The 17,390-nt window shown below is 35.2% G+C and overlaps 1 protein-coding gene across 1 annotated transcript in view; it reads right to left on the bottom strand.

Moving 5' to 3' along the window:
• HFM1 (helicase for meiosis 1) overlaps positions 1 to 17,390 on the bottom strand; it is a gene marked incomplete at both ends in the record, with an annotated part of 98,544 nt that overhangs the window by 66,359 nt on the left and 14,795 nt on the right. Inside the window, 7 exons of the mRNA XM_080691749.1 lie at positions 5,055 to 5,143; positions 5,227 to 5,427; positions 10,334 to 10,492; positions 10,942 to 11,019; positions 11,419 to 11,570; positions 13,247 to 13,379; positions 14,062 to 14,132. Of these exons, the coding sequence (XP_080547875.1) occupies positions 5,055 to 5,143; positions 5,227 to 5,427; positions 10,334 to 10,492; positions 10,942 to 11,019; positions 11,419 to 11,570; positions 13,247 to 13,379; positions 14,062 to 14,132 (883 nt within the window). The remainder of the gene's footprint in view (positions 1 to 5,054; positions 5,144 to 5,226; positions 5,428 to 10,333; positions 10,493 to 10,941; positions 11,020 to 11,418; positions 11,571 to 13,246; positions 13,380 to 14,061; positions 14,133 to 17,390) is intronic.

The raw sequence follows: 17,390 nt of genomic DNA on the forward strand, positions 1-17,390 counted from the left end.
TTTTGGTGGTACCGGGGGTAGAACCCAGAGGCTTTTCTACCTCTGGGCTATACTCCCAGACCTATTTTATACTTTATTTGGAAACAGGGTCTCACTAAGTAGCTGAGGCTGACTTTGAACCTGTGTGATCCTCCTGTCTCAGCCTCCCAAGCGTGGGGATTACAAGCATGCGCCACCATGCCTACTGGCTTACTAACATTTTAAAAAAGGAATTCACAATGTAATGAAGAGAAGGCCAGAAGAAAAGGCATATATTATGTTAATATTAAGCATAAACTTTGTGTTATATACAACAGTATTTTAGAAATGTTCCCCAATTTAGTTATCATAGTAATATGATACTATAGTTGATTCCCATATATTGAAACCTTACTAAGAAATTGAAGTTAGATGAGTGTAGTGGTACACAAAAGTAATCCCAGTACCTGAGAGGCTAAGACAGGAGGATCACAGGTTCAAAGCTAGCCTCAACAACTTAGTGAGGCTTACTTACTATCAAGTTAGTAAGACCCTGTTTCCATATAAAAAATAAAATAGGTTTGGAGTGTAGCTCAGAGATAAAATGCCCCTGGGTTCATCCCTTGCACCACACACACAAAAGAAATTGAGTTAGGTGAGCATGGTGGTGATGGTAAATACCTGTAATCAAGTACTTGGGAGGCTGAAACAAGAGGATCACAGGTTTGCCACCAGCCTCTGCAACTTAGTGAGACCTTGTCTCAATATTTAAAAATAAAGGACGAAGATTGTAGCTCGAAGGTAGAATCCCCCTGAGTTCAGTCCCCAGTACTACCACCACCACTCCCAGCACCACCACCACAACAAAAAAAAAACAAAGAAAAAATATATAAAAAATTTAAGTTGATGGGCTGGCAATATAGTTTGGTGTTCAGTGAAACACTTACCTAGAATGTGTGTGGCCAAGTGTGCAGGGGGAGGAGGTAGAGGGAGAAAAGGAGGGATGGATGGAGGGAGAGGGGAGACAGATTAATTGAAGCTGAGATAAATAATGCCCAGTGGTACGTTGCTATAATTCAATTCTAACTTCATGCTATTTCTAATGCCAGCATTCTATTGTGGAAAAAAATTTAAAAGGAGGATAAAGACAGAAAAAATGAGGGGCAAAGAGTGAAGAAAGAAAAGAGTTAAAGAGAAATTTTCCTTGAGTAAGTAGGTACAAGTGGGAAATGAGAAAAGGAATTAAGATAGCATATATGCTTATTTTCAAGAAAATAATTATCTGAAGAAAAATGTGTTCAGTGAGTATGGGAAAAGGGAGAAGGTGGAATGCAAATTGTTTTTAGGGAATTTATCACCTATGTATTTCTGTCTCTTACTCAAGTTAACTTCAGCTCAAATATGTCAATTATTAAGTATTCGCCCACCTTAGAAGGCCATATATTTAATTTATATGAATGATTCAACCATTGCACAAAGAATTCCATGTTTTTCAAAACTGCTTTCAGAGTTAGTCTGTGATTAAGAAAGCAAGTCTCATTACTTGAAAATTATTGTCTTTCTGACTAAAAATGGCAGGGCCCAACTTGATCACCAGTTCGTTCTGTTTGTGTGTGTTTGTGGGGGGTTTTTTGGTTTTGTTTTTTATTTTTTTACTGGGAATTGAACCCAGGGGCATTTTACCTCCATGCTACACTCACAACCTTTTTTTTTATTTTTTGTTTTAAAACAGGATGTCATTAGGCTGCTGAAAGTCTAAGTTGCTGAGGATGTTCTTGAACCTGAGATGTCTCTGGCTCACTATTCTGATTACAAAGTGTGAACCACCATGCCCAGCTTCCAGTTTATTCTTTACAAGTAGAAGGCTCCAAATTTCTTATAGCTACTCGTAGCTTCTTTGTCCTATACTTATACTTTTAATATATTCCAATTTTACCTTTATTACTAGCTTTATAATGACCTGGTCAATCTGTTTTTGAAACCCCATCTTTGTTAAAAACCAATATAGAAAATTAATGATCAAGAATGTTATAAAACCAAGTATAACTGGTATAAAAACTATTAATAATGATTTGATGTGGAAAGGTTTTCTGCCAGCAAAAAGACCAAATGGATACACACATTCTCCCAATAGGTTTGATCACTGAGAAGTAGTTAGGGAGTCTTCCCAATTAAAGATAAAGGTTCAAGAAGCATTCTTACTATGAGTATACTAACAATTAAATTCCTTAAGTTAGCTGAGAAATGTCAAAATATAGACATTTTATTATTCAAATGCATAATTCAGGAGAATTCTTTAATAAAAAGTTAAAAAGACCAGAGTACATAAAAGATGGTCATTTTAGGCAGGTTTAGAAGCCTAAATAACAGTATGTGGGGATTGATGGCAAAACCCAAAAAGCCTGTGTGAGTAGCTGGAAGACTGGTTAAAGGGGAATTAATGTGAGCAATAGTCTCCCTCACTAATTTACACTAACTCAAAATGGCATTCCATTCCTTTTCACTTAAGCTTTTCTCATGGACTAAAGGCAAAGAAAAACATACAAGAAAGACTGATGAGATTCTATTGCATTGCAATTGTTTCTAATAAAAGATGATAAATATTCTCTGGAGTGTATCACAAAGAGCTGGTATCTTAGTCCAGTTTCACTGCTGTAACAAAATACCTGAGGCTACTGTTATCTTGTTAACATTAATTTTGCTTTTTACTTTTCTATATACCTCTCAGATCTCATCCATAGCATAGCTTTATAAGCTCACTGTTGATTTCTCTCACTCTCTCAATCTCTACTATATTTTATTCCGTAATCTTGCTTTGATGATGTATGTAATAAAAGCATCCTTCATGGCAATGACCAAGAGGATCAGGTAAAATCTTTGAAAGAGAAGCAAAAATGTAAAAACAGTATCTATGTGGATAGGTAGCTGTGTTTATAATTATTTAATGGACTAAAATGGCCAAAGATCCACTTTTTCAGTGGCTAGAAAGCCAAAGAATGTCCACAAAACTAAAGTGGTATCTTCTAGGCTTAGTACATGACTTTGGTTGACTAGGGATCAGAAGTAGTAGCAAAGGAACAGACTGGTAATTTGAAAGTTGACCTGACCCAAAGTGAAGAAAGAAATTTCTCTATACAAAATTTTAAAAAATCAGTATCTGCTCATATACACATATAATTATCCAATCTAATTTTAGTCTGAGGCCTAACACTAAACTTATTTACTGATTTCCAAAAACTGTTATTAATAGTAATAAGCTAAATTTCACTAAGTATTAGCCACATGCAGCAGTCTGCTGAGACCTGCTAAGATTGAGCTGTAAGTAGGATGAAAATGAGCCTCCTTTCCTCAAGTCGGCTATAATATAATAAACAGAGCAAATATTACAATAACAATTAAACAAAAGGATTTTTTATTAAAATAACAGTAAGTTCTATAAAGATCCATGTTATGCTTATAAAATGAATAGAGGGAAATTGAAGATTATAGCAAACTAATAGTAAAGATGTAATGTGAAGGATGAACAGAAATTAGGTAAAAATTATACCAGGAAAACAAAACATGATGAAGGACAAGCCTGATTAAGGTAGCAGTTTTATATATTCACAGAGAAGAGAGACCAATGTGGCTTGATTATAGTGAGTACAGGAAAAGCATAATCATGATGAGAATGAAGATTAGGTAGGTATCACATCATTCAGGGTACTGCAAACCACATTTAGGATTTACGATTTTATCCTAATAATGAGAAGAGGCTATTATAAAGTTTTAGGTGGAAAATTGACAAATTTAATTTTGAAATTGTAAGCAATCACTGTTATGTAAAAAATAAAATGGGAAAAGAATATGTGTGTGATCAACAGATAAAAGGATACAGATCAGACAAGAGATTAGTAGTGACATCAACAGATGAATGGATTGCGAAATTATGGGAAATACACACAATGGAATTCTACTCAGCTATAAAGAAGAATAAAATCATGTCAGTCGCAAGAAGATGGAAAGACCTGGAGAACATTATCTTAAGTGAGATCAGCCAAGCACAGAAAGAGAAGGTACTTATGTTTTCTCTAATATGACCAATCTAGGGAGTATTGGGGATACCAGAGGGACTCCAGATAATGAAGAGTAAACCTCAGCAAACCTAGAATGGAAGAGTAGGAGAGGAAGAAGGCTGAGGTTGATTAATGAAGGAGCTACATTCAAATTTGTGTAAAAATATAAACATAGCATGGTTAACGTGGACACTCATTGTTGGGGAAGAGGAAAATAGGGGGGAGGGTACCATGCATAATCTGAATGTATGCCATTTTCAATATGTTCCACATAAAAATAAAAATGAAAAATAAAAAAGAAAAAGAAAAAAATTTTAAAATATTAGGGAGGTGAGAGTGCTGATAGAGACAAAAGAGTTGGGTAGAGAAGGTGAACAGGGGACTGAGAAATCGCAACCTGCAAAACAGAAAGAATAGTGGTAGAAGATGACCACAGAAGAACAGAGTCCAGGGTTTTTATTATTTATTTATTTATTTATTTTTTGTGGGCTTGGGGATGGAACCCAGGGGCATTTGATCTCCGAGCTACACCCTTGCCCTATTTTTTTTTATTCTTTATTTTAAAACCAGGTCTCACTGAGTTGCAGAGGGTCTCACTAAGTAGCTGAGGCTGTCCGTGAACTGCGATCCTCTGGTCTCAGCCTCCCAAATGCTGGGATTACAAGTGTGCGCCACCACACCCGGCTCCAGTGTTTTTAAATAAGGTTGAAGTATTCGATGTATTAAAAGCTCATGAGAAATTAACTAGCAAGTTCAACTTTAGTGAAAGAACACAATAGATATTGGACTCAAATGGGTAAAATAATGAAGACAACAACACAGATAATCATTATTCAAGAAATCTGGTTATGAAATAAAGAGAGGATCACATCTATGCTAAAATTCATTCTCAATCCTTAAAATTACTATTATTTTATAGATAAGAAAACTGAGGCTTTGAGATGTCAAGTAACTTGCCCAAGGTTAAGGATGAATCCACTTTTCTCATCTAAATGATTCCTACAAGTGTTTCTACTTTTGATAAAAAAGTTAAGAATTTACCTTTGTTTCTGTTCGAGAGTCATAATAAATTTAGCATCTTTCACAAGAACAGAAGCAGCCTGTTGTACACCTTTCCTTGTTGCACAAAACTGAAATGAATTAATAATTTCTATATTAATCATGTTAAAAACTAAAGCATCACACTAAAAGATAAGTAACCAACAATCCATACCACGAGTGTGGGCTTCTGATCAGAGTATGTTTGTATAACACTGGCAATTTTGTAGTTGAGGGTTATATCAAACTTAAATTCAGTTTGGTTACTACTGCAAGGAAATCCCAGAACCACCTTCCTAAGTTTCACAGGTCTGTGGCTCTCATCCATTTTCAGACATACAGCAGGTCTTTTACCATCTGAAATCCATTCTGCAATCTTGAAAAAACAGAAACATTTATGTTAAATTATTTTTCTAGTAAAGTTCCCAAGTACTGGGATTACAAGCATGTGCCCCATGTTGCTTGAAAAAGTAAAAATCTTGGAGCTAGGTGTGGTGGTGCATGCTTGTAATCCCGGTACTTGGGAGGCTGAGACAGGAGGATCACAGGTTCACCTCCAGCCTCAGCTACTTAGTGAGGCCCTCTGTAACTTAGTGAGACCCTGTTTTGAAATAAAGAATAAAGAATAGGGCTGGGGGTATAACTCAGAGGTAGTATGCTCCTGTATTCAATCCCTAGTACTGTAAAAGGAAAAAGGAAAAATCTTAAAAATAAGATACTATGTTAAACAACAAATTTGAGAAATAATTAGAATTTAAAATTAAATCATAGATATTTTCAAAGGTATATTAATTTCAGCAATGCTTATTTTTTGGTACTAGAAATTGTTCTCAGGAGTATTCTCTTAGCTCCCCCACATCCCCTTTAGTTTTTATTTTGAAACAGGGTCTAACTAAGTTGCTAAAGCTGGCCTTAAACCTGTGATTCTCCTCTTAGCCTTCTAAGCACTGGGATTATAGATGTGGCTTCAGCAGCATTGTTTATAATGGGAAAAAATGGAAATAACTTATCTTTCACTTTTTTTTTTTTTGCGGTATTGGGGACAGAACCCAGGGCATTCTACCTCTGAGATACACCCCCAACCCTAAATTTTAGTCATTTTATTTTTGAAACAGGTTCTCACCGAATTGTTAAGGGCCTCGCTAAGTATCTGAGGCTATCAAGAACCAAGATCACCCGGCCTTATCTTTTTTCACCTTTATGCAATAACATAAATAATAAAAATCACAATAATAGATATAAAAAGACATTTAATGACATGGAAGCATTTGTAGACTGAAAAATGTAGACTGAAAAGAGTATTATGATACCATGTTGATACAGTTTGTGGATGAGAAAGCTTAATCTGAGCCCCAGGGCAGCAACAGTATAGAGGTGGTGGAATCTTCAGGAGGTGGAGTTTAGGGGAAGGAGGTTAAGTCAACAGGGCCTCCGCCCTTGGAAGAAACTAATGTCAGTCTGAGAGAGGGCTGTCATGAGAGTGGGTTGTTAGAAAAGATCAAGCCTGACCCCTAACCCCCTGACTTGCCATGTGATCTCTCCCTCTCAGAAGTGTTCCTGCCACGATGCTATTCATCATGTTATGAAGAAGCCAAGAGGACCCTCACCAGCATCATGAACAGAGGCCACTTAATCTTGAACTTTTAACCTTCAAAACAGTGAGCTAAATAAACTTATTTTTAGACTAATTATCCTCCTTCAGGTATTTTGTGATAACAGAAAACAGACCAACAAACATGTAAACGTCTGCAAGGACAAATTCTGGGTTTCAGTTTTGCTGCTTTTATATATATATTTTTATTTTGGTGGTACTGGGGTTCCTGGAAACCATTCTACCTCCAGGCTACACTCCCAGACCTATTTTATACTTTTTATTTGGAAACAGGGTCTCTTAAGCCAGCGCGGCTGGATTCGAACCTGCGCCATCTTCCTGTCTCCGCCTCCCAAGCCTGGGGATTACAAGGATATGCCACCACACCGCCCAGCTACTTTTTTCTTTCTTTTTTTCCTGTGGTACTGGGAATGGAACCCAGGGGCATTCTACCTCTAAGCTACATCCCCAGCCCTATTTTTTTATTCTTAATTTTGAAACAGGGTCTCACTGAGTTGCAAAGGACCTCATTAAGTAGCTTGTTTTTATATACTTTAAATTTTTCTATATTAATCTTGAATATGAACAAGATAAGATGTCATTTAAGGACAAGAAAATACTTGGAAGGCGGAGACTGTAGGATCACAGTTTGTGGACAGCCTCAGCTACTTAGCGAGGCCCTTTGCAACTCAGTGAGACTCTGTTTAAAAAAAACAAAAATAAAAAATAGGACTGGTGTGTAGCTTAGGTAGAAGAATCTCGCTCTTAGAAGATGATCATTCCAAAAATGAATGCATAGTTTCTAATCTAGAAAAAAATATCCAACAGCAGGAATCTGACATTGAAGAAATATGGGCCCATTTTAAGAGAGCTAACCTAAGAATAATTGGAATAGAGGAGGGAAAAGAAAGTGAAACCAAAGGGATCAACAATCTCTTCAAGGAAGTAATAGCAGAAAATTTTCCAAACATAGAGCAAGAGGTTGATACACAGATCCAGGAAACTTATAAAACTCCCTTTAGACAGGATCGGAGAAGAGGATCCCCACGCCACATAATTGTCAAAATGACCAATGTGGAAGCCAAGCAGAGAATCTTAAAGGCAACAAAAACAAAGGGCCAAGTGACATTCAGAGGCAAAGCAATTAGAATCACTCCAGACTTCCCAAACCAAGTCATGAGAGCCAGAAGGGCTTGGAGTAACATTCCAAACTCTGAAAGAAAATAATTTCCAGCCAAAAATTTCCTACCCAGCAAAACTTTCTATTAAATTAGATGGAGAAATAAGTAGCTTCCATGACAAACAGAAACTGAAGGAATTTATGTCTTCAAAACCAGTGCTAGAGAAAATACTCAAAGAGATTAACTACAAAGAAGAAATAGGTAACACACACCAGAACCAGAGAAACAAGATTCTCCGTTCAACAGACAACTAAGATTGGTTATCTGTGGAGATTCATTATTTATGTTAGTCTTTTACCTATCTCTAAATTGTATTGTTTGCCTTTATTGTTGTTAATTTTTAGGATTTCTAGTTGGAATATTAATATACCTTCAAATATAGCATTTGGAAATATTTTATCCCATTCTATTAGTAACTTTTAACTCTGTTTACATTGTCTTTGGATATACAATTTTTTTTTTATTTTTTAGGGAGTTTGTATACTCTTCTGTTGCCTGTGCCATTGAAATTATATCCAAGAAATCACTGCCAGTTTCAATGTTGTGAGGTTTTATGACCCAGATTTTCTTCTAAAAGTTTATAGTCTTAAGATTTATATTTAGGTCTTTTATCTATTTTGAGTTAATACTTGTATATGGGGTTAGGTAAGGGTCCAATTTTATTCTTTTCCACGTAATTATTATTTTTCAACAATATTTAGTTAAAAGATTATTATTTCCACCACCAAATGTTTGTGGAAACCTTGTCAAAAATAATTTGACAATATAGGGAAGAATTTAGCTCTAGGTTTCTATTTAACTCCAATGGTTTATATATCTGCCTTTAGAACAGTGCTACACTGTTTCAATTATTGTAGCTTTATATGGTTTGAAATCAGAAAATATATATCTTCTAGCTTTGTTCTTTTTCAAGATCGTTTTGGGTATCTAGAATCCATATTCCATATTAGGATAGATTTTTTTCTGAAACATAAATATATAAATATATGATAGTTTCACCTAAAAAAAATAGAAAAAAAATATTCTTTGGTAAGAAAGAAAGCAAAAAGAAATATTGAAATGTTATCTTTAAGTCATCAAAAGCTTGGTATCAGACAAATGAAACTGTTATGTGAGATTATCATTTTTAATTTTGGATAAATTGCTATAATACTAGATGTCAACCACTAAGCCAAGCATGGGAAGGAGGGATGGGGAGAGAATGGGGTGGGGATCGGGTGGGGGCTGACTGGGTGATGTGTGCATGTATGTCTATAAAAGTTTGTATCCCACTATGATGTATGAATACAGTGCACCAATAAAAAAAATAGAAATATAAAAAATAAATAAAAATAAATAAATAAAACAAAAATAAAAAATAGGACTGGTGTGTAGCTCAGGTAGAATGCCCCTAGGTTCCATCCCCAGGACCGCAAAAAAAAAAAAAAAAAAAAAAAAGAAAAGAAAAAGAAAAAGAAAAAACTTAACTATGCCAGTTTAAAGACAAAATTATCCACTGGGAAAGATAATGTACAGCTATTTGAAAAATTAATTTCTAAGAATTGTGTGTGTGGGGAGCCACATAGTAAGCTGAGAAGTAAACAAGATTGAAAAAGTAGAGTGAGCCTATACAACTTTTCAAGAAGCCTGCCTAAAAATTGTAGACAAAGGGCAGGAGTGATTGTGCATGCCTACAATCCCAGCTACTCAAGAAGCAGAAGAATTCCAAGTTCAAGGCCAGCCTCAACAACTTAGTTAGACCCTGTTTCAAAATTAAAAAACTTAAAAAGGGCTAGGGATATAGCTCAGTGGTAGAGCTCCCTGGGTTCAATTCCCAGTACTGCAAAAAGTAGGAGGAGGAGAAAGAGGAAAACTAAGTTGTATATTGATTTTGAAAAGTATAATGCTAGCCAGGCATGGTGGCGCACACTTGTAATCCCCACGCTTGGGAGGCAGAGACAGGAGGATCATGCAGGTTCGAAGCCAGCCTCGCTAGCTTAGGAGACCCTGTTTTCAAATAAAAATATAAAATAGGTCTGGAAGTATAGCCCGGAGGTAGAAGGGTTTCCAGGAACCCCAGTACCACCAAAAAGGGGGGGGGGAGTATAATGCTACATATAATTATCTCTTTACATGTCCATGTAACCACTGACCATGCTATTCACAAGGACAAGGTCCTATATTCTCACTTTTGTATCAATCACTGATGCTTACTACAATTTGGGAGATGGTGGTAATCATCTCAGCTATACAATAAGCTGGTTACAATGACCATACATATTATTAGTCAAGTTACAAGGTGGCTGAAACCCACAAAACTTTTAGATACTAGCAAACAGACTTCTATTAAAAATCTTTTATTAAACCTGATCAAATTTTATGACTTTAATACTATCATTCCAGTGAAATATGGTCATAACTTTCTATAACATAATTATTTATTAAGTGATTGACAAAACCCCTCATTTTTCTCTAAGAACAAAATGACAAAGTATTTCATCAGTCATAGAAAACCTGAAATTCTAACTTACATCCTCAGCATTTGGAATTGTTGCAGATACAGCTACAAATCTCATTGGAATAACAGTGCCAGTATTTTCTAAAGGCTGAGATAAAGACTGTACAGTTTTCATTCTGCTGACTACAACTTCAAGAGTTGGACCACGATTTTCATCTCTTACAACATGTACCTAAGCAAGAAACCAAGGAATAGTCATTAGCTATAAAACTAAAAATATATTTAATAAATTAAAATATACAATAATATTAATATTTTTCTTGAGAAAATCAGCATTTTCCACTTTATGGGATTAAATAAATATATTGTTTGATTGAAAATGTCTATTTCTAGCCGGGCATGGTGACACATGCTTGTAATCCCAGCATTTGGGAGGCTGAGACAGGAGGATTGCGATTCGAAGACAGCCTCAGCTGTCTATTTAAGTAGTGAGGCCCTTTGCAATTCAGTGAGATCCTGTTTCAAAATAAAGAATAAAATACAGGGTTGGGGGTGTAGCTCAAAGGTAGAATGCCCTGGGTTCCATCACTGCTACCGCAAGAAAAAAAAAGAAAATGTCTATTTCTACACATTCTAATCATTTTTATATTTATCTTGGATATTGAATAATGTATTCACTACCTCATCAATAAGAAACAGTCGAACAAGTTGAACCAAAGAGTTGTCTCTCCATTTCCTAGTCAAACTGTCCCACTTTTCCTACAGGAAAAAAAAATGCAAGTAGTTTAATATGATAAGAAATTAAAAGTATTGTTTTAAGACATCAAAAACTTTTAACATGACATATTACAAATGATGGTTGAGACCTTAAGAGTATCTGAAAAAAGATTTAAAGATTAAAAAGCATTAAAAATTTTTTGACAGTCAAATTATCTACAATAACAAATTGTATATTCTTTGTTCTTTTACTTAACTAGTCATTTGTCTTTTATGTATTTATTTGTAGGTATTATTGCTGTACCTTGAATGCTTTTTACATTTGTAAAATGTGTGTGTGTGTGCTTCTACTTTGTACTTTCTTTTAACTTCTTTTCTTGATGAAGAGAGACAGATATTACCTAATAAACCAAGGAAAAAATGAAGATAAAAAATACCTACTGGAGTTGTCATAATAATATGGGCATGCTGAATCTCAAATAGGTCATCCATAGCTGTATCTCCAGTGAGTTCTTTACAATTCAATCCTATTGGTCCAAATTTTCCTTTCCAGTCATCAAAACGCTGACTACACAGGGCTTTTATTGGTGCCACTATAATAATACATTTATTGTGAACATGAGTGCATTTTAAAAATTATTTTAACAAACTTTGTTTAAAAAGTTAGGATAAAAAATACACATCAAACTGGGCGTGGCGGCACACACTTTTAATCCCAGTATTCAGGAGGCTGAGACCAGAGGACCACAGTTCACAGACAGCCTCAGCTACTTAAGTGAGGCCATCCGCAACTTGTGAGACCCTGTTTCAAAATAAAGACCAAAAAATAGGGCTAGGGGTGTAGCTCAGTGGTCAAATGCCCCTGGGTTCCATCCCCAGACCCGCAAAAAAAAAAAAAAAAAACATCAAGGAACTGCCTAATATAAATAAATTTAAAAAAATATAGGCATATTATTTAGATATATAAGGTAATTACAAAAAAAAACCTAAAGATAGAAATAAAACTCATTGCTCAGGGAAGTATTAACTGAATGTGAAGCTAGGGTAAGAAATTATTGTTTTTCATTATAAACCTTTTTGTGATATTTGGATTGTTTTGGGGGGAGGAATACTGGGGATTGAGCCCAGGGGCACTCTACCTCTGCCCTATTTTGTTTTTATTTTTATTTTTATTTTTTATTTTTGGTGGTACTGGGGTTCCTGGAAGCCCTTCTTCCTCCGGGCTACACTCCCAGACCTATTTTATATTTTGAAACAGGGTCTCTTACGCCAGCGCGGCTGGCTTCGAACCTGCGCGATCCTCCTGTCTCCGCCTCCCAAGCGCGGGGATTACAAGAGGGCGCCACCACGCCCGGCTTGTTTTTATTTTTTAAATAGGGTCTCACTAGGTTGATGAGAGTCTCACTACATGCTGAGGTTGTCCTGTGATCCTCCCATCTCAGTCTCCCAAGTAGGATTATAGGTGTGTACCACCATGCCTGGCTTAAAATTGTTTCAACCATGCACATATACTACATTGAGGAACTTTTTAAAAACTACACTTAGAAGCTGGGTGTGGTGGCACATGTTTGTCATCCCAGCACTTGGGAGACTGAGACAGGAGGATTGTGCATGTTCAAAGCCAGCCTCAGTTACTTAGTGAGGCTCTTAGCAACTTAGCGAGACCCTGTTTCCAAATAAAATATAAAAAAATAGATCTGGGAGTACAGCCCAGGGGTAGAAAGCCCCTGGATTACATCTATAGTAAAACACACACACACACACACACACACACACACACACACATTAACTTAGAAAAGGAGAACACAGGTTCCTAATATAAATTTCAAAAATTACAAAATGTATTATTTTATTTGTTCATTTTGACTGACCTTTTAAAAACAAGCATACAAAGTTCATATCCTCAATTCAAATATTACTTTTTATTTATAACACTGGGGAAATGTGTTCTGAATTTAATATACACAAAACTAATTGGGAATATGTTTATTAAAAATGTATAGAGGTCTGGGGGTATAGCTCAGTGGCAGAGCACTTGTCTAGCTAGCATATGCAAGGCCCTGGGATTAACCCCAGCACCATATATATATATATACATATATATATATACACATACATACATAAAAAATAATATAATAAAATTCATGTCTTTAAAAATGTATGCAAAACCAAATAATAATGCCTATAGCCTGAACTGAATTTACTTCTTTATTTTTGCTTCAATGCATTTTTATTATCATTAGCCATTATTCTTACAATATATACTTACTGTAAACAATTTTAATGTTCAACCATGGTAATGGGACCTCCATTAGCAATCTTGTTATAGCTAGTTCAAACACTACAGTTTTCCCAGAACCAGTTGGAGCACAAATCACAAAATTCCTATCTGTATAAAGAAGCTAAAAAATAAAATGTAAACAATTATGTAATATATAGAATTTTTCACACACATTCTCAACTTGTAGGAAATATGCCTTAAGAATATCTGGAGGAATAATGGCTCAAACATTTTTACCTTTATAATTATTAAAATTGTAAACTTTCTCCAGACTCTCCATCCTCAACAGCAAGACTATTAATATTTTATCATGCTATTTTGTCAGAGTGGCATGCTAGACTAGAAAATAATTTCTCTATCTTATAGAAAAATTCTTATAAACCTAATTAAGTATAAATTAATCCACCTATGAGAATTATATCTATTCATTAACAAACATTTTGTTTTGTTTTGTTTTTTGGTGGTCCTGGGGGTGGAACCCAGGGGCTTTTTCTACCTCTGGGCAATACTCCCAGACCTATTTTATACTTTATTTGGAAACAGGATCTCACTAAATTGCTGAGAGCCTCACTAAGTAGCTGAGGCTGGCTTTGAACCTATGCGATCCTCCTGTCTCAGCCTCCCAAGCGCTGGGATTACAAGCGTGTGCCACCACGCCCAGCTAACAAACATTTTCTGAGCTCCTATAATGTACTAGTCACTGAATGTGGGGACATAAAGATGTGACCTAGTCCCTCTCCTTAGAGAACATACAACCTAGTGAAAGGAGAAAAATAAGTAAATAATTATAATGAGATACTTACATCATCAAAGGCTGTAGACTGAATATAGTTGAAATATGGGAATTCTTTGAAAATACTTCTAAATTTTGCTGCTTAGAATTACATTAAGGAGTCAAATATTTCATAATTTGAAAAGTTGGTTACTTCTATTTTAAAATTCACTTAAATTGAAATTGATTCTGACAGCACTTAATGGTGAGGCTTTAACATTTGCTATTTTGGCATCCTAAGAAAGGAATTAACAAAAATTATTCTAGTCTCTACCCATATTCATATTCTGAAAAGAACTTGTAAAGTCCCTAGAGAGAAACAAGAGATTATATAAGGGATATAACTTGAGAGTAAAATATAATAGAAGAGATTCAAGAATAAAGCCAAGCCTATGAGAACTGAGCTTTTAGTTTATCTTTTCTATGGTAAAACTTTTTCTTATTCACCTTCACGAGGCCACTTGAGTTTTATCTCTTCTTTAATGTTCTAAATTTCACTTATAAACTACTGATAGGTGGTTGTGCTTCATTAGTTGATTTGTGATTCTGGTCTTCTAACCCTGAAGTAAAACCCCCTTTTTTTTATAGTTGTGTTGTTAAATTTAATTGTAATCATCAGCATATTGGCTCCACAGAAAGAACTGATATCATCTTTTACCTGTCAGAGGGTTTAAAAATATCAAGAGGTAGGGCGTGGTGGTGCATGTTTGTAAACCCAGCATTTGGGAAGCTCAGACAGGAGGATCGCGGTTCACAGACAGCTCAGCTACTTAAGTGAGGCCCTTTGGAACTCAGTGAGACCCTGTTTCAAAATAAAGAATAAAAAAATAGGGCTGACAGTGTAGCTCGGAGGTATAATGCCCCTGGGTTCCATCACCAGTACTGCAAAATAAAATAAAATAAAATAAATATAGATATAGATATACATTTATATATAGTTCTCTCTTTATATATATAAATATATATATTTAAAGAATAATATTCCTTCCCAAGGTGAGAGTCAATTGCCAACTTAGTTATGGATTATATGTTTTCTCTCATATGTGGAAGCTAGAGAGAAAATAGGAAACAAAAGAGTTAAATGAGGAAAAGAGACCAGTAGAAGGGTGGAGAGTGTTGGGAAAGAGTGGGCAGGGAGAAAAGGAGGCTTGAGGAAGGAACCAATTCAAATAATATGTCTATATGTGATGGTGTGATGGTACCAATCTTGCTAACATGTATGAGGAGAAAGTAAAGTGGGATACAGAGAGAAATACACCAAGTATGTATGCATGTGTTAATCACTTTCAATTTCACTATAATGTATAATTACAATGCACTAATATTAGTATTTTTAAGTTTGTGGCTTCAAGGCCCTACATGATTTTGTCATCCCACTGCTGTTTCACCCACTCCCACCCTGCCTTTATCTCATGTACTTCTACTCTGCCCCAATGACTCTTCTCCTCAAACTCTTCTGGACTCTGCTATTCTTCAAAAACATATGCCTGCCATGAAACCTTCCCTGTCTAGATTATTCTTCCCTCCTTCCTTGGCTCTTTCATCCCCTTTAATTGCTTAGATCTTATGTTTTCAAGAAGTCCTGCCTTAATTATTCTATCTAATCCTACATCCTGAGCCTTGATTCTAACAATTACAATGCATTTCTCTTTTACTGTGGTCTACATTTTTTATTTTCCACATTACTCATTACCTTATAAAATACTACATGTCTTATTTACATATCATTAGAATTATTCAGATTTATCTTCTTTTCCACTTTCATCCCAAGAATGTCAACTCCTCAGGAGCAAGGATTCACTGTCTATTTTCTTAAATGACATATCCCAAATACCTAGAATAATGCCTGACACATAGTAATTGAGGTAATATAGGTTTGCATTTATTAAATCAAGTAGTTGATTTATAAATCTTCATTTTAGTTTCAGTTGTGTAGCACATCAGAATATTTATATCAAAACAAAGATGAAATTTTGAGTTTGTCAATCCATCAGGTTTTGAAGGAAACTCATTTTTCCTTTCACAATATGTCTTTTCCTATAAAATATTTATTTGTAACAAGCCAAGAAGTGGGTTATCATGCTGTTTTTTCTCTCATTAGATAGTTCTACATCAATTTATATTCACAGAAATGAATCTTTGATTCAGACAAGATGCAGAATCAGTTTCCCAGTTCATGATAAAACTCATTTGCAAACATAATTTATCATTGCTATCAACACTTGAAATAAAAATTTTCCTTTTATCCAACAAACTCTCAGGCCACTGTAATTATGTTATAATAGGAAAAATGTCTAAAGAACTGAAAATGGCAAGAGTACTGAGTCAGGGTCAATCTGAAAAAATATTTACTCTCTTGAGGATTCAAATACAGTAAAATATAAGAAAGGAGTTAGCAAATATATTGTGCCCAAGTAGTCCACAAACTCTCAGTTATGAATAGCATTCAGTCTTCTACTGTTTACCCTCAGAAACAATAAAGTATAACAGAAGCAAGTGTGACAACAGATGAAATTTTGGAACAATAAATCAATGGGCACAAATAAAGGCACTAGTCTTAACTAACAAACACCTAAGCAACAGAAAAACTTCAGATGTGCTAATATAGCATGAAAAACATTCAAGTTCTTCAAAAGATAGTGTCATATTATGGAACCACTTCTAGTAAAAATGAAGGATTTCCCATCATATAGATAATTGAACTATCTTTAAATTCTTATTGCTAATTTATTTCCTATACTCCCATCATATTTAGATCACCAGGACTGAGACATCATGCTGAACAGCAGGGCTAAAGATCAAGCATGTCTGAAGTTATTATAGCATCATGTACAACCCTCTTATTGTCCCCATTCTCCCATCTTAACTCAATTCAGTTATATACTAAGCACATATATTCTAACCATACTTTGGAATTATCTCAAACAATGCCAAAGAGTATCTAGGATTAGAGTCACTATTGCCTAGATTTCCCAAGCCTGAGCCCAATATCTAGAATTCACTTTCTTTTTTCTTATTTCTTTTCTTTTCCTTTTTTTTGGAACAGGGTCTCACTGAGTTGCAAAGATCCTCACTAAGTAGCTCAGGCTGTCCACAAACTGCAATCCTCCTGTCTCAACCTCTTAAATGCTAAGATTACAAGCGTGCACCACTATGTCCAGCTTGGAATTCACTTTCTGTTTTGCTAACTAGACCATAACTTTTGTGGATTTTGCAGCATTCCTTAGCTTTGAGTCACTAATTCCACTTAATTAAAGGATAGTTTAGATGTGGTAACTCAACTGCTCAAAAATATTACATGGTTTCTACTCATTGCTTAATAAATTTATAAAGCAAGAGCATGGTGACATGCACCATTAG

This window comes from Muscardinus avellanarius (assembly GCF_963383645.1).
Source record: "Muscardinus avellanarius genome assembly, chromosome: 3".
NCBI lineage: Eukaryota > Metazoa > Chordata > Mammalia > Rodentia > Gliridae > Muscardinus > Muscardinus avellanarius.